Raw genomic sequence first — 17812 nt, forward strand, 5'->3', positions numbered from 1 at the left:
CCTCTAAGTGAAAAACACACAGACACAACACATCCACAGAGGCTCTTGAATAAACTCAACAGGCTGAAGTCAGGACCCAAAGTGGTGAACTGGATTAGAAACTGGTTGACAGACTGACACCAGAAGGTGGTGGTCAATGGAATTCACTTGGAGGAAGGAAAGGTGAGTAGTGGAGTGGCTCAAGGATCGGTGCTGGGGCTGATTCTGTTCAATATATTTGTGAGCAACATTGCCAAAGGGTTAAAAGGTAAAGTTTGCTGATGAATAATAGAGTGGACACCCCAGAGGGAGTGGAAAACATGAAAAACGATCTGCAAAAGTTACAAGAATGGTCCAATGTTTGGAACTTAAAATTTAATGCAACTAAGTTCAGAGTGATACATTTGCAGAGCTGCATGGGAACGGGGTTTGTGGGAATCCCCTCCTGGGTCACTGGAATCCCATGGGGATGAATGTAGGTCCTACGGGTTCCCGCGGCAGTGTAGTGTTGGACTCGACAAACCCCAGGCAACATGGCGTCTAGTAGCACCCTGAAGATCTGTACAGTCCTCTCCCCTCCCTTCCCAGGTCCAGCCAGCATCTCTCTCTCCCTCATTTCCCAAATCCTGATTCTCTCACCCACTACCACGCCCCTCCTCCCAGGTCCTATAGTCTAACTAACCTGTTTCCTTGGCCGGCAGCGATTAAAACATGCTGGCTGGCATCTGGGCCTTTCCTCTACTGGGTCCTGCCCTCATGAGGTAAGTCCCCGCATCCGTGAAGGTGGCACCCAGCAGAGAAAAGGCCCCTAACACCAGCCAGAACAGTGTGTTTTAACCTCTGATGCTGCCAGCCAACGGAAACAGGTTAGTTAGAGTCTAGGACAGGGGAGGAGGGGGGTGGTGAGGGAGAGACACTAGACTCGAGGGTGGTGGGAATGACGGAGAGGAAAATGTGCTGGACCCTGGGGAGGGAGATGTGCCTGGGCGGGGGGGGATTGGAGGGAATTATGCCAGACTATTGATTATGGGCAGGGGAGGGATAGGGCACAGACAAGAAATGCTGGGCATAGCATAAAAATAGAGACAGGAACACAGGGTAATGCTGGAAAAGGGATGAGATAGGAACATAAGAGGGGCGCTGTTGATCACTGGGGGGGGGGGGGGGGGGGGGGGGGGAAGGATACAGAGAGGCAATGCTGAAGGGGAGGATAAGGACACTAAAAGGGCAGATACTGACCATGGGGGTAGACAGGGTGTGGGGACCTCTCTGTTTCCCTCAGCTCCTCCAAGTCTGTTACTCTAGCCTCAAGAGAAGACACTCACTCTCAGAGCTAGGAGCTCTTGGCATCAAGCAAACACATAACCTGTCACCAACTGGGAGATAATCACATATATGACACTCAGTGCAAAAGTGCTGTTGGACTGCTGTCTGCATCTTAGTATTGTGTTCTTTAATTAAAACTTCTTAATGTATTAGGGATATTAGATCAAATATAAAGAACTTTGAGACCATATGGTATACTGTGTGATTTATTTAGTGTTATTAAAACTACCCTCTTGTTATCCTAATTAGAATAATTGACTCTAAGTTTAGACTATAGATGATGGCATGTGTTAGGGGTGTGCGGGAGTTGGGGAGGGTGGGTGGGAATGAAGACTAAGCTGGGCCCTGCTGTGCCTTCTAGAGGCTGTGGCAGAAAGTTCAAGCTTTAAAACTACGGGGAAAGGGGTTGGAGACTAGTTAATAAAGTTTTTTGGTTTTTTTTTATTCTGTCTTTATCAATAAACCCACAATACCTCTTTTAAACCCCAACCTTTAAATCACCAAAGCACAGAGTAAAACAAATATTCACTTACCCAGAGAAATGTCCTCAGAACTTCTTCTGCATGGGTACCAGATGACTCTTGGAAAAACTGACCACCCATCCAAATGACGGCAACAGCGACACAACTCAGGCTGTGGAAGCACGGCTCTCCTGCTCTGCCCTTGTCCAGATATGGGTGAACTTGCACCAACTCTCTCCGGAGAAACACCACCACGACCCTTCAAAAACATTCTGGGAGACGTAGCCAGGCCAAAAGGCAGCGCCTGGAATTCAAAGTGCTGACCCAGCACCCCAAATTCACTAAAGACTTATCTGTTCGAAAAGGCATATCCTAATGATCCAACTTAATCACTTGAATCCAGCAACTCAAGTAAACCCAGGCTCGTTTTGAACTTGGTGAACTTTATATAACTTCCCTCTCTATGTTTCCTATTGTGTCCGTACATATCTATTTCATTTGTAACACATTGCTCTATATTTGTTTATTGACCGGAGGAGGCTTTCGCCCCACGGCACTATGTAAGCCACATTGAGCCTGCAAATAGGTGGGAAAATGTGGGGTACAAATGTAATAAATAAATTGGAGAAAGAGCTGTTATGGCAGCCAAATGGGAATATGCAAATATGACTCCTTGAGATCCAAGGCCATAAAGAACTCTCCCAGTTGCACTGCCATCAGAACGGTGAACAATGTTTCCATGCAGAAATGTTGAACCTTGAGGCACTGGTTCACCTGCTTGAAGTCTAAAATCAGGCGATACGATTCCCCTTTCTTTGGTACTATGAAGTAGATAGAAAGAGTGGGATCTCAGGTGCTGTTCTTCGGCACCAGCACCACTATGTCAAGGTCCCTCAAGATGTGCAGGGTGGAAACCACTGCCAGTTATTTGGACAAGGCGCTGCACAGAGATTCCAAGAAAAAAAAATCTCCTATGGGAAAGGAGAACTCTAACTTGTGAACTTCTCAGATAATGTCGAGGACCCACTGGTCCAAAGTAATTTTGGTCCACTCCTCGTAGAAAGGGGTCAGCTGACCCCCTACGAGCAGCAGCAAGCAGTGGACCGGCGTCCCATCATTGGGAGGCTCTTGCTAGGGGTGCTGGATGAGTCACAGGCCCTAGGGCTCGCTTGCCCCCTTGAAAGGGCACCTGCGACTGATACCTGGGCCTCTGAAATGAAGAAGCTGAAACGTGTCATGGAATCCTTAAACCACAGACAAGATGAGCCTGCTCGAAACTCCTGCTTCTGACTGTCCTCAGGGAAACGTTGCGCTTTGGAGTCCCCCAAATTCTTCACCAGTTTCTGAAGAACCTCGTCAAACAGCAGGCTTCCCCTTCCAGATAAGCCAACTCGGACTCCATAGCCGGAAAATCTGTGGTCTATTTGGTGACCGCCTCCACCAATGTGTCCATTCTAGGCAGCCTAAACCCCTCCAGCTGGTTCACAGGCACAGGGTAAAGGCATGCCATCACCTAAGCCACCCCGAGCCCAGAATCCAGGGTGGTCCATTGGGCCAAAATGAGCTCCTCAATTGCGTCATGCACCAGAAAGGCCCAGGACAGTCTCCTAGTGCTGGTCATCTTCAGGTTAGTTGCAGCCAGGGCCGGGGGTTCCTCAGAAGAAATACTGAGCACCTTTAGTGCCTTGAAAATCAGGGACAGCCGTGGGACCATCCAGCTCACTAGCCAGGACCTCACCCCCCCCCCCCCCCAATAGAGGAGACTGGTCCACCATCCCTGACAGCGCCGGCTCCAACATCAGAGAAGAAGGGGGGCCAGCAACCCCACTTCAGATGTAGACCCCCACAAGGAGGATTCATATCCAACACAGGGAGAGGATCTGCCCATGACTGACTGTGAACCAAGGAAGCTGCAGACTGCTGTGCCTACCTCATAAGGTAGGCCTGATGCAGCAGAACAAAGTCGGGTGAAAACGGCACCTCAGCTCCAAGTACCCAGGGAGCCTCTGCTCCCAATGCCGATGAGGGACCAGATCCAGCAGCCTCCACGATGCCCTTGGCTGCATCGCCGGTGCCACTGGGGAAGGCTCCAAAATTACTGCAGCACTGCCCTGTGTCTGAGGAAACTGTGCCCGTGAATCTGCTGCGCAGAAAAACAGGCCTCCATCACTGCCGACTCCACGCAGCCTCCTGCACACAGCCCCGATGCTACTCACTGCTTCCCACAGCCATCCGGAGGACTAAAACAAATTACCACTAGACAGGCAAAACAAGGGAAAGCCAGTGACACCCACACTTACTCTTCTGCAAACAGTGCCTTAGTCTCCCACAACCACGGTCTACCCAGGCAGCCCCCCTGCAGCCAAAAAAGACAGCCCAGTGCCTTAAGCAAAGGAAAGGGATTTTGTTTAGGGGGGTTTTTTTCAGCAAAGAGCCCTCAGGGAAAAAACAGAGGAAAGCCAGATAACCAGAGGCACCTGGGGTAACGAAGGGAGAGTGAGAGACCCGGGGTGACCAGGCATCCCGCTAAAGCTGGCACCAAACAGCCAGAGCACCCCCCCCCCCTCGCTCCACTGAGCTAGGCGACCTAGAAGAGAAGTTCCCCAAAGCAGAAGAATCCAGGACCTACTGGAAGTCCGTCCATCCGCCCGCTGAAGACAGAGATATACTGACTATTGTGGGAGCTTATCCATCCTATATCACCGAGTTCAAGTCAGTGATTTCTATCTCTATCTGCTGGTAGATGGACACAGCCCACTATCTCTGGATTCATCTGTTGTAGATGCTAAGGAAGGTGGGTTTCATGTTTAATCCACATCTTAGGCCCGTTCCCTGTGAATGACACACTGCATCTCTTCTAGGGCACTCGTTAAAAAAAAAGAAAAAAAAAATTACCACCAGAAGACTCGGGAGGAATACAACAAGAAAAGTCACAGCTGCAAAAGGGGAAATGAAACCAGGTGTTTTGTTGCTGTAAATATCCCTTTCAACACTTGTGGCACCAGTGTGCCCCTATTTTGGTCCCATTGCTGAGTCTTCAAAGATTACTACATTATTTATTTTCTAATACTTTTACACATTTTTTTTCACAAAATGAGCCCCCCCTCCCACCACCTACAGAGCCAGTGGTGGGAGGGGGGCTGGTTGGGAGGCGGGGTTAGTGCTGGGCAGACTTATACGGTCTGTGCCAGAGCCGGTGGTGGGAGGAGGGATAGTGCTGGGCAGACTTATACGGTCTGTGCCAGAGCCGGTGGTGGGAGGCGGGGATAGTGCTGGGCAGACTTATACGGTCTGTGCCAGAGTCGGTGGTGGGAGGCAGGGATAGTGCTGGGCAGACTTATACGGTCTGTGCCAGAGCCGGTGGTGGGAGGAGGGATAGTGCTGGGCAGACTTATACGGTCTGTGCCAGAGCCGGTGGTGGGAGGAGGGGCTGGTGGTTGCGAGGCGGGGATGGTGCTAGGCAGACTTATACGGTCTGTGCCAGAGCCGGTGGTGGGAGGCAGGGATAGTGCTGGGCAGACTTATACGGTCTGTGCCAGAGCCGGTGGTGGGAGGAGGGGCTGGTGGTCGGGAGGCGGGGATAGTGCTGGGCAGACTTATACGGTCTGTGCCAGAGTCGGTGGCGGGAGGCGGGACTGGTGGTTGGGAGGCGGGGATAGTGCTGGGCAGACTTATACGGTCTGTGCCAGAGCCGGTGGTGGGAGGCAGGACTGGTGGTTGGGAGGTGGGGATGGTGCTGGGCAGACTTATACGGTCTGTGCCAGAGTCGGTGGTGGGAGGCGGGACTGGTGGTTGCGAGGCGGGGATAGTGCTGGGCAGACTTATACGGTCTGTGCCAGAGCCGGTGGTGGGAGGAGGGGCTGGTGGTCGGGAGGCGGGGATAGTGCTGGGGCAGACTTATACGGTCTGTGCCAGAGCCGGTGGTGGGAGGCGGGGATAGTGCTGGGCAAACTTATACGGTCTGTGCCAGAGCCGGTGGTGGGAGGCGGGGCTGGTGGTTGGGAGGCAGTGATAGTGCTGGGCAGACTTATACGGTCTGTGTCAGAGCCGGTGGTGGGAGGCGGGGATAGTGCTGGGCAGACTTATACGGTCTGTGCCAGAGCCGTTGGTGGGAGGCGGGGCTGGTGGTTGGGAGGCGGGGATAGTGCTGGGCAGACTTATACGGTCTGTGCCAGAACTGGTGGTGGGAGGTGGGGCTGGTGGTTGGGAGGCGGGGATAGTGCTGGGCAGATTTATACAGTCTGTGCCCTGGACAGGTACAAATCAAAGTAGGATATACACAAAAAGTAGCACATATGAGTTTATCTTGTTGGGCAGACTGGATGGACCGTGCAGGTCTTTTTCTGCCGTCATCTACTATGTTACTACTATGTTTTGGTTTTTTTTTACTTTGTTCACAAAGTCATTCAGGGGTTTTCTAGCTTCTACAAGAAGATGACTCAAATCTGCATATAACAGGAACAATTATTAGAGAAACAAACCATCTTTATCAGTAGTAATAGAAATTTGCCAAAAAAAAATGTTTCTGTGAACAGAACAAGAACAAACTTTCTCCAGCTGCGAAGCAGACCATCCCCGACCCAGTACAAGAGACATCACTGGTTGGGTAACAGCATTTCTCATTTCCTAGGAATACCTGCTATTTTGTCTTTTAATGGCCTGCCACTGACCCACTTCATATGCATTTTGCTGAAAGTCACGGATTGGAGTCACGAAATTGCCTAAAAAGTGGCAGAATGATGGTCTGCTCTGAAAGCCACAGGTATCTGAAATCCTGTGCGGCAGTCTCATCTTCAGTGCAATGTGCTTGGTTAAGCATTGCTCTCTTCAGACGCCACCTTCAGTAAAAGCCTTGGCCATGGCATGTGCTACTTTCAGTACTTTCTTCTCCTTGGCATCTGGACCCATGTTGTCACGAGCAAGCCTCAGCCAGTAAGCCTCTGTCCTCTGTAGGTAGTCTGTGTATTTCTCTTCAGGCTGGACAGGTGGATGCTGCTGCTCTTCTAAGAAACAGAAAAACAAGAGAAATGGAAGCCCTCCTCATTCCATGTTCTGCTTCAGAATGATCTTGCATTCAACACAAAGTCCTAACAGACCTGAGCTTTTAATCACCCCCTCCCAAATGCAGATAGTTTATGTCAAATCACCGCTCTTAAAACATGCTCAAATTACCCTATGAAGATGCAAAAATGAAAACTTGATGTCAATCCCCTACCCACTACAAATTCAGTGGAATGGAATGGGTCGATGTGGAGAGTCTGTTTACGCTTTCCAAAAATACTAGGACAAGGGGGCATGCAATGAAGTTGCAGTGTGGTAAATTTAAAACGAAACGGAGGAAATTTTTCTTCACTCAACGCCTAGTTAAACTCTGGAATTCGCTGCCGGAAAAAGGTGGCTAAGGCGGTTAACTTAGCAGACTTCAAAAAAGGGTTGGATGGCTTCCTGGAGGAAAAAGCCATAGAATGTTATTGAATGGACGAGGGAATACAGTATTTCTAGGATGGGCGGGACAAATTGCTTGTTCTTTGGGCCGCTGTCAGTGACAGGGTGCTGGGCTCGATGGACCCTTGGTCTGTCCCAGCATGGCAATGCTTACGTACTTATGTACCTTGAGCAAGTCAGATAACCTGCAAATACTGCCCAGCTGAGCTCAGAACCTTGTCAGCAATTGTTCTGTCTCCCATCTGCTGGTTCGTGGACATAACCCCACAGGTTCTGGACTGGTTTGGTAAGGAACCTAAGGATCTAATGATTAAACTTTTGGAGTCTCTACTCCAATTACTATCAAATAAATGTCATAATTAGTACCTAGCACTGGTTGCCAGTTCGGGCACAAATAGATTTCAAGTTGGCCTGCTTCATTTTTAAAGTTTTAAATGGCTTAGCTCCTGAGTATATGTATAATTTGATTTCCTTATCCGCTAGGGGCACTTTTAGATTGAGAGACTGTCGACTTTTAAAATTTTCCATATTTAAAAGGGTAAGGTTTAAGAAAACATTTGAACAGTCTTCTCTTATCAAGCTACTCCGATATGGAATATGTTGCCGCCTTTCACTAAATGGTCGCCTACTTATATGATAATTCGTAGTAATTGAAAAACCTACTTGTTTCAAAAATACTTGCCATAACTTCCTATAAGTGCTCCGATTAGATTAGAAATGAAAGCAAGAACACCGTGTATTTCAGATAAAACCGAACAAGTTTGACTTATGGCTTTCCTTCCCAACAAAAAGAGTTCATATCAGTCTGATCTTACCTTCACTCTCTTCAGAGTCTTCCTCATTCTCATCTTCCTCATCCCCTCCTTCTGCACCTTCAGCTTCATCTCCCTCCTCTTCTGAGTCCGACTCTTCCAGCCACTCCTGGGTTTCTTGGAGAAAAGAAGTAAAGTAATAGCAATAAACAGGAGAACAGATTTGATGGCAACTTTTCACTATTTGGGATTGGAATGCATTTCACAAACATGCAACCACCTCTGGGCATATGAACTGGCTTTTTGACTTGGACGAAAGCGTCTCAAAAGGAGCGGTGAGGACCCAGGCTACTTTTACTTGTACTCAGCAGAGGTACGAAAAGAGAGGCAAAGGAGTAAAAACAGAATTTACTCAACCTAACAGCAGCTAAGACTACAATTCAAAGCTAGCTCTGTGCTCTAACCCCTAGAACACAGGGGTCCTTTAACAAAGGTGTGCTGAAAAATGGCTTGTGTTAGTGTAGGTGAGGGTTTTGGCGCGCGCCAATCCATTTTTCGGCGTACCTGTAAAAAAAGCCTCTTTTTATTTTTGCCGAAAATGGACGTGCAGCAAAATCAAAATTGTCGCAAGTCCATTTTGGGTCTGAGACCTTACCGCCAACCACTGACCTAGTGGTAAAGTCTCACATGGTAACTGGGCGGTAATGACGTACGCGCCTCCGAAAATAAAAATTATTTTACAGAAGCGCGCCAAAAATGAAATTACTGCAAGGGCCACACGCTAGCCTGGTGGTAACTCCATTTTGGCATGCGTTGGGCGCGCATAGACGCTTATGCAGCTTAGAAGAAGGGCCCCATAGTCTTTCCAGAGGCCAGGCAGCCAGAAGGCAATTATCAATTAATCCCACACTGCAGGCACAATGGAAAGCATAGTAACATAGTAGATGATGGCAGAGAAAGACCTTATGGTCCATCCAGTCTGCTCAACAAGATAAACTCATTATGTGCTACTTTATACCTGACCTTGATTTGTATCTGCCATTTTCAGGGCACAGACCGTAGAAGTCTGCCCAGCACTAGCCCCGCCTCCCAACTACTAGCCCCGCCTCCCACCACGGGTGCTGCCACCCACTCTCCGCTAAGCTTCTGAGGATCCATTCCTTCTGAACAGGATTCCTTTATGTTTATCCCACACATTTTTGAATTCCGTTACCGTTTTCATCTCCACCACATCCCGCGGGAGGGCATTCCAAGTATCTACCACTCTCTCCGTGAAAAAATACTTCCTGACATTTTTCTTGAGTCTGCCCCACTTCAATCTCATTTCATGCCCTCTAGTTCTACCGCCTTCCCATCTCCGGAAAAGGTTCATTTGCGGATTAATACCTTTCAAATATCTGAACGTTTGTATCATATCGCCTCTGCTTCTCCTTTCCTCCAGGGTATACATGAAAAGTCACAGCTCGATCATTTACCACACTTGAATTTTATTTCACTATTATAAACCATTGATCAAATAAATTACTTCAAACTTTTCATCATTAGGTAAGTAGAGGTCACCAACAATATACAGGTTACCGATTGGCTGTCCTAGCTGAATGCTACTAGATTTCAACTTATTGTGACCTGGAATAGATTTGGTCTGTGTATGCAAATTTAAAATGAACTTTGATGCGGCCTCCTCCTCTTCCTTCCCCCAGTCCCCACACCAGATAGATTAGTAGCTTCAACTTACTGGGATCCATTTCCACCAGGACCTTCCACTCATCCATCTTATGGAGGTCAATGCAATATAGATCGTTCAGGGTGAACTGGCGGTCTCCAACTTCGAACATGCCACCGTACACGTAGAGAAGCCCATGTTTCACTGCTACCATGGCACTAGAGCGAGGGTATGGCTCCACCTGGGGTCCAGAGGCGGCTTCACCTTCTTCATCACTCTCATCCGAATCGGACTTCTCTGCTTCCATACTGGGGGCCGGAACCATCTGTTTGATGGTCAGCATGGTACCGTCCTCTGTGATCACCTCTTTGGTGATCTCCGTAGGTCCCTGAGGGGTCGGGATCTCACTCTCTTCCCCCTCTGCTGTTTTTGCCTCAGTTTTTCTACCTCGTCGGCGTTTCTTCTTTTCTGATTTTGGACCCTGGTGACAGAAATGGTGGATAAATCATCTGTACAACTAAACAATTGAATATCGTACTATTATCTCCACTTAATTCAACGCCTCCTCTTCCCTCCGCAACCCCAAGGAATCTGAAAGCTTGTAAGCATGGATTTTGTCTGTCAACTGCTCTCAACCAAGTCTTAACATAGCAACATAACATAGTAGATGACGGCAGAAAAAGACCTGCACAGTCCATCCAGTCTGCCCAACAAGAAAACTCATATGTGCTACTTTTTGTGTATACCCTACTTTTGATTTGTACCTGTGCTCTTCAGGGCACAGACCCGTATATGTCTGCCCAGCACTATCCCCGCCTCCCAACCACCAGCCCCGCCTTCCAACCACTGGCTCTGGCACAGACCGTATAAGTCTGCCCAGCACTATCCCCGCCTCCCAACCACCAGCCCCGCCTTCCAACCACCGGCTCTGGCACAGACCATATAAGTCTGCCCAGCACTATCCCTGCCTCCCAACCCCCAGTCCCGCTTCCCACCACTGGCTCTGGGACAGACCGTATAAGTCTGCCCAGCACTATCCCCGGCTCCCACCACCGGCTCTGGCACAGACCGTATAAGTCTGTCCAGCACTATCCCCGCCTCCCAACCACCAGCCCCGTCTCCCACCACCGGCTCTGGCACAGACCGTATAAGTCTGCCCAGCACTATCCCCGCCTCCCAACCACCAGCCCTGCCTCCCGATCTTGACTAAGCTCCTGAGCATCCATTCCTTCTGCACAGGATTCCTTTATGCTTATCCCACGCATGTTTGAATTCTGTTACCATTTTCATTTCCCTTCCCTTATGTGCATGTCTCCCCTCTTCCACAGTCTTGTCACTGACTTTCCTCTATCATAGCAAACCAGAGACTGTTTACCTTCCCCCACCCCCCCTTTTTTTTCAGGCCTCAAAAGTAGTGCACATATAGGAGAAACTTCAGAACAGCAGACATATTTAGACATGACAAGTCTAGGGGAAGAAGGGTTAACCAACTGGCAGCACAGATATATGTAAATATCGGAGGAGCATCTGGGCTGAAAAGAGCCTTAGTGCAAATAGTAGATCGTGAAATTTGTTAATTATGAATTATTTTTTAAATTTATCAACTCTACTCCATTACAGCTGGCAGCAAAACTGGGTTGATGAGTTCCTAATACTTAATGCAAGTAGAAGGGCCCATTTACACATGAGTTTATATAATGCAGTCACCATCAGCTTGTGGCCATTCAAAGTCTGGGTTGTGAGACAGATTTCCTGTTTCGAGATCATATTTGCAGATGTGCTTGGCATTTTATGCTATACTGGTTGTAAGTGGAGTGGAGTAGCCCAATAGTGCAGTGGCCTGAGAACTAGATTCGATTCCCACTGCAGCTCTTGGTGACTCTGGGCAAGCCACTTAACCCTTCACTGCCCCAGGTACAAAATAAGTACCTGTATATAATATGTAAACCAGTTTGATTACGTAAGTACATAAGTATTGCCACACTGAGACAGACCAAAGGTCCATCAAGCCCAGCATCCTGTTTCCAACAGTGGCCAAACCAGGTTACAAGTACCCGGCAAGATCCCAGAACAGTACAATACATTTTATGCTGCTTATCCCAGAATTAAGCAGTGGATTTTCCCCAAGTCAGTTTAATAATGGTCTATGGATTTTTCCTTTAGGAAGCCGTCCAGACCTTTTTTAAACCTCGCTAAGCTAACCGCCTTTACCACATTCTCTGGCAACGAATTCCAGAGTTTAATTACACGTTGAGTGAAGAAACATTTTCTCCGATTCGTATTAAATTTACTACTTTGTAGCTTCATCGCATGCCCCCTAGTCCTAGTATTTTTGGAAAGAGTAAACAAACAATTCATGTCTACCCATTCCGCTCCACTCATTTTATAGACCTCCATGATATCTCCCCTCAGCCGTCTCTTATATATCGTACCCCATCCCCTTTCTCCTTCCCTTTGAAAGTGAACAGCAGCTGTCTTCTAGTTCTCTTCAAAACTGAAGTCCAATTTTTGAGCACGGAAAGAACCAATGTTTCCAAGGGAAAGATATTTGGATAAGATGGAAATCTGATCACAATACTGGACTGAAGGCCGGCACAGGTGCTCTAGCACTGGGACTGGGTTTTAAAAGTAAGATAAGACCACATATCACTTTAGACTTTGATGTTTTGACGGCCAGGATATGGAGTTTGGCGGGCAGTGCAGGGCTTAGAGAGTGCCAATATCGCATTCTCCATAGGGCCTATCTAACGAAGGCTCAAATATTCAAGATGGGGGGAATATCTACGCCCTTATGTGGGAGGGCTCCGGGATCTCTTTTTCATTGTTTGTGGAGCTGCTATAAGGTGAGACATTTTTGGGACTCCATTGCTCAATATCTGGCAGATCTTTTGGACTCGAGAGTCATGTGCTCTCCGATGGGAATTTTGTTAGACAAATATGAAGCTTTTCTTTTACAAGGTGGCTTGACCCGTCAGTTGGTTCGGAAGGCCTTTTTGATTGGTAAGAGGCTAATACTGAGCCAGTGGGTGGCGGAGACCCCTCCGGATTTCTGGCACTGGCGAAACAAATTGCATGAGTTCATGTTGTTTGAGAGGAGAAATGTGGGCAGCTCCCCTGGGCGGCGGAGGCAGTTTCTAGATATTTGGGGGCCATATATTCACAGGCTGTCTCCTAAAGGGCGGAGTTTAGTGGTGAACTCGCTTTAGATACACACTGAGGTGGGGCCATCCTTTGTTGTAAGGAGTTGGGAGTCTGGATATCTCTTAGCAGGGGGAGGGGGGTAGGTAGGGGGGGAGGGAAGGATTTTAGTGTTTGTCTTACTGTTCTAATTTTTGATAACATTTCTTGTTCCTTAAGATTTCGAGAGTGGTGGAAGTTTGGTATGGGTTGGGGGAATATATGAGTCCATAGTCCACTGTTCTAGCATGCTGGCAAGGGGGGAGGGGGGTTCTATACCAAAACATTGATGATAATGTTATATGTTAAGGTTTTTGAGCTGCGAATTTGTTAATTATCAGAGTATACATTATGTTTTCTTGGTACTGTTATCCGTGTAATATCTCTATATATAAAAGGCAACACCAACGTTCTATGAAGCCTCCAGCCGGAAGTGTGAAGGGGGAGAGATATCCGGTTTCCCCATGAGTGTCTGCCCCGCCCTCGCTCTAACACAAACAGTGAAGGAAAACAGCAAAGCAGGAAATCAAATCGTTCTCTCTGTAACAATGAAGGACTCAGAAGGGGGAGGGGAGAGAGGGCAGGGACACACACACTCCCACATGCACACAGAAGAAAACCTTGCTAGCCCCCCGTTTCATTTGCATCAGAAACGGGGCTTTTTTTACTAGTCATCAAGAAAATTGTTGAACCTTAAAAGTAAGATAAGACCTGTATGTTAAATAACCTTTAGCTGCCCTGCAAACCAGCGGCTCTTCTCCATTTCATAGAAATATATATCATTGAAGAAGTTCCCTTCGATGCTCTCCTCCTCCTCCTCATCATAGACGCCACCAAACAAGATACTTCGGCTGCCAGGTCCCACTGCCACCGAGAAGCCAGTCCGAGGAGAGGGCTTCATTCCGGAGGCGTTCAGGCGTGACCAGACCCATTTATCTGCAGGCAAAGATCATGGAGAGGGAGGTTCAGTATCTTACAATCAAGCCAATTTATATCAGCTAGTATTCCCCCCCCCCCCCCCCCCCCCCAATTAACCCAGGTGGCTCATTTTCAATTTTTCAGTCTCAGGAAATAAATATATGTATTTAAATAAAATGAGAGAGCAGCTGTTTTGCCTGAAATCTTCCGTTTGGAAAATCTGTGCTGGATGAGGAGAGGTGGTATTTGGGTTTACAGATGTTAGAACGACAAGAGTTAGTTGAACATCTACCTTTTGCTGGAGGAAGATGAATCATGAGCAGCTGCAGAAGACAAATTTGACTTCTAGAACCAGGTGAAGTTGAGCTGCCCTGTGCCAGAATTATGGAAAGAATATTTGGCAGTAAACAGTGTCACACAAGTGCTGCACAACCTTTCATCTTAAAAGACTATTACTACTATTTAACATTTCTATAGCGCTACAAGGCATACACAGCACTGTACACCATACACAAAAAAAGACAGTCCCTGCTCAAAGAGCTTACAATCTAGATAAGACAGGTAAACAGACAGAACAATTAAGGGTAAGGGAATAAATAGGTGAGGATAAAGGACAGGGCAAATGAGTTGAGGTTAGGAGTCAAAAGCAATGGCAAAGAGGTGGGCCTTAAGTTTGGACTTGAAAACGGCCAAAGTCTGTTCAGAACTCTGCTGCACGTCTCATATTCCGCCAGAACCGATATACTCATATCACCCTTCTCCTCAGGTCACTTCACTGGCTTCCGATCAGATACCGCATTCAATTCAAGCTTCTCCTTCTTACCTACAAATGCACTCAGTCTGCTGCCCCTCACTATCTTTCTACCCTCATCTCCCCTTACGTTCCCGCCCGTAACCTCCGTTCACAGGATAAATCCCTCCTCTCAGTACCCTTCTCCACCACCGCCAACTCCAGGCTCCGCTCATTCTGCCTCGCCTCACCCTATGCTTGGAACAACCCTTACGCCAAGCCCCCTCCCTGCCCGTCTTCAAGTCTTTGCTTAAAGCCCACCTCTTCAATGCTGCGTTCGGCACCTAACCCTTACCGTTCAGTGAATCCAGACTGCCCCAATTTGACTGCCCCTATCGGACCGACCGTTCACTTGTCTATTAGATTGTAAGCTCTTTGAGCAGGGACTGTCTCTCTTTGTTAAATTGTACAGTGCTGCGTAACCCTAGTAGCGCTCTAGAAATGTTAAGTAGTAGTAATAGTAGTAGTAGTAGACGCACAGACTCTGGAAGTCGGTTCCAGGCGTGAGCTGCAGCAAGCCAAAAGGAACAGAATCTAGAATTAGCAGTAGAGGAGAAGGAGACGGATACGAGAGATTTATCTACAGAACGGAGACTGAATTCAAACCTCATAAGGTGCCTCGGGACACAAATGTGGAAGGTCCTAATTTATAAAAGAGTAAGTTCCAGCAGGAAAAGAAAATAATTCCCTTTAAAATGGTGACTGAAAGGCTCCAGTCCAGGTTTTAGATTAAAGAAAAGAGAAACTGCATCGTATTTTGATGAAAGCAGGGGAGTAGCCACAGGGGACCGCAGGTGCCTAGACCCCTCCACACACTTTGGGCTCAGGCCCCCTTCCAGATGCCTGGCAGGCAGGGACGCTCAAGCCCTGCCAGCCAGAGAGATTCTCCGCTGGAGCCGCTGCCTGTGCTGCTTGATGCCGGAACTTCTGCACATGCTCAGTCCATGCACTCAAGTGCAGGCATCGGAGGCTGGAACACCTTGCTGGCTTTCTCGCTGCTCGGGCAGCATGGGCAGGAGCTCCAGCAGAGAATCTCTTGGGCTGATGGGACTCGAGCATTCCAGCCAGCAAAGGTATGATTCAGTGGTGGTGTGGGGAAGAGAACAGAGAAAATGCTTGGAGCCCCAGTCCACCCCTGCCTCCCCCCCAAATCGAATTCTGGCTATGCCCCTGGTTGAAAGCATATGTATGAGGCGGAGCTCCAGCTCCCAGAGTAGCTGCTTGGGATTCATATGGATTCAGAGTGAAAATGGGGAAAGGAAATGAAGGCAGAGTGCTGTGGCTCTAAAATATGACCAGCTCCGGCAGTACTTTCAAAATCTAGCTGGTTATGACACTTTCCATCGAACCAATGTAAGCATTATTTGAAAACTGCAGAACGTAAGTCACCAGTCACAGCTGAAGAGGGTACCCAGGAAGTCCGCCCAGAACATGACATACTCTCCAACTACTGGAGTTGCTGTCGAAGTCCACTCCAGCACATCCAGATGTGTCTAGCCATAATCAGGGCACAGACCGTACTACTACTACTACTTAACATTTCTAGAGCGCTACTAGGGTTACGCAGCGCTGTACAAGTTAACAAAGAAGGACGGTCCCTGCTCAAAGGAGCTTACAATCTAAAGTACGAAATGTCAAGTTGGGGCAGTCTAGATTTCTTGAATAGTGGTTAGGTGCCAAAGGCAACATTGAAGAGGTGGGCTTTGAGCAATGATTTGAAGATGGGCAGGGAGGGGGCCTGGCGTATGGGCTCAGGGAGTCCGTTCCGTCGGAGCCTGGAGTTGCCGGTGGTGGAGAAGGGTACTGAAAGGAGGGATTTGTCCTGAGAGCGGAGGTTACGGGTAGGAACGTAAGGGGAGATGAGGGTAGAGAGTTAAGGAGGGGCTGCAGATCGAGTGCATTTGTAGGTTAGTAGCAGAAGCTTGAACTGAATGCGGTACCTGATTGGAAGCCAGTGAAGTGACTTGAGGAGAGGGGTGATATGAGTGTATCGGTTCAGGCGGACTGAACGGACTGAAGGGGGGATAGATGGCTAAGTGGGAGACCAGTGAGGAGTAGGTTGCAGTAGTCAAGGCGAGAGGTAATGAGAGAGTGGATGAGAGTTCAGGTGGTGTGCTCCGAGAGGAAAGGTCGAATTTTGCTAATGTTATAGAGGAAGCAGCGACAGGTCTTGGTTATCTGCTGGATATGCGTAGAGAAGGAGAGGGAAGAGTCAAAGATGACACCGAGGTTGCGGGCAGATGAGACGGGGACGATGAGGGTGTTATCAACCGAGATAGAGAGTGGAGAAGTGGGTTTGGGTGGGAAAACAAGAAGTTCGGTCTTGGCCGTAGAAGTCTGCTCGGCCCTGGCCTTATTTCCCAATTACTGAAGTTCCCATCTAAGCACCGCTAAGTTTTGTTTTGCTTTCATTCTCTTTCTATATAGGAATCCTTCAGTTTATCCCACTGAGCTGGTACTTCTTTCCTTGCTAGAAGAAATGTAGTCAGTCTTGCATAAGGAATGCGACTGGTTTCTTGGTCTTCTGCATCTGACCTTCCAACCATTCCCTGCTGCTTAAATGTCTTTGTGTTCTAGGCGTAATGAGTATTGTGTTGGACTAGTTTCTGTCTTTTTGAAAGGACCGCGCCCAAAGGGTAAAGGTGCCCTATTCTCAAGCCCCTTGGAGAACAGACCCGTGGAGTCTCACAGGGTTCTCTGTTTTTCCCAGTTCTGTTCAATGCATTTCCTCAACCTCTGGGGCAGTGATCAGAACTATGCAATGTTCACACTTTTGCTATGTCGACAATGTTCAGATTTTCTGTCCAGTGAAAAGTTTGATTGTGGATACATTTGCACTGATCGAATCTTAAGTATCATAGACACCTGAATGTCAGCTAATCGAACGAAATTAAATCGTGATAAGACTGAAGTACTCTGGATAGGTAGGAAGTACCACCCGCCCCCCCCCCAACCTTAACAGTGGGTCCCCTCTTGAACAGCTACGACTAAGTTTAGAGATGTGAGCACTACTTAAGATGCTCTAGTGACCCTGGGACAATCAAATTACAGCCATTACTTTAAAAGTTTGTGTGCGTCCGAGAATGGTTAGATAGATAAGATCTTTTCTTTGCCTTGTTGACCTCAAGACTGACAACTACATAATCTCACTTGGATTATATCCAAATTCACCCAATAAATACCTAGTAGGCAGTGGGAAAAGGACCTCACCTTTGTTGAGGTCTTCGTATGTATTTATTGATTTGGATTTATTAACCACCTTTATGAAGATATTCACCCAAGACGGTGTACAGCAGGTACA

The 17812-nt window shown here is 47.9% G+C and overlaps 1 protein-coding gene across 1 annotated transcript in view; it reads right to left on the reverse strand.

Moving 5' to 3' along the window:
• Positions 1-6107: 6107 nt before the first annotated feature.
• KLHDC4 (kelch domain containing 4) overlaps positions 6108-17812 on the reverse strand; it is a 79330-nt gene continuing 67625 nt past the window's right edge. The window contains exons 9-12 of the mRNA XM_030202712.1: positions 13531-13739; positions 9699-10107; positions 8027-8140; positions 6108-6769 (exon numbers count right to left, since the gene is read on the reverse strand). Of these exons, the coding sequence (XP_030058572.1) occupies positions 6594-6769; positions 8027-8140; positions 9699-10107; positions 13531-13739 (908 nt within the window). The 3' untranslated portion in view covers positions 6108-6593. The remainder of the gene's footprint in view (positions 6770-8026; positions 8141-9698; positions 10108-13530; positions 13740-17812) is intronic.

This window comes from Microcaecilia unicolor, chromosome 5 (genome assembly GCF_901765095.1).
Source record: "Microcaecilia unicolor chromosome 5, aMicUni1.1, whole genome shotgun sequence".
In the NCBI taxonomy this organism is placed as follows: Eukaryota; Metazoa; Chordata; class Amphibia; order Gymnophiona; family Siphonopidae; genus Microcaecilia; species Microcaecilia unicolor.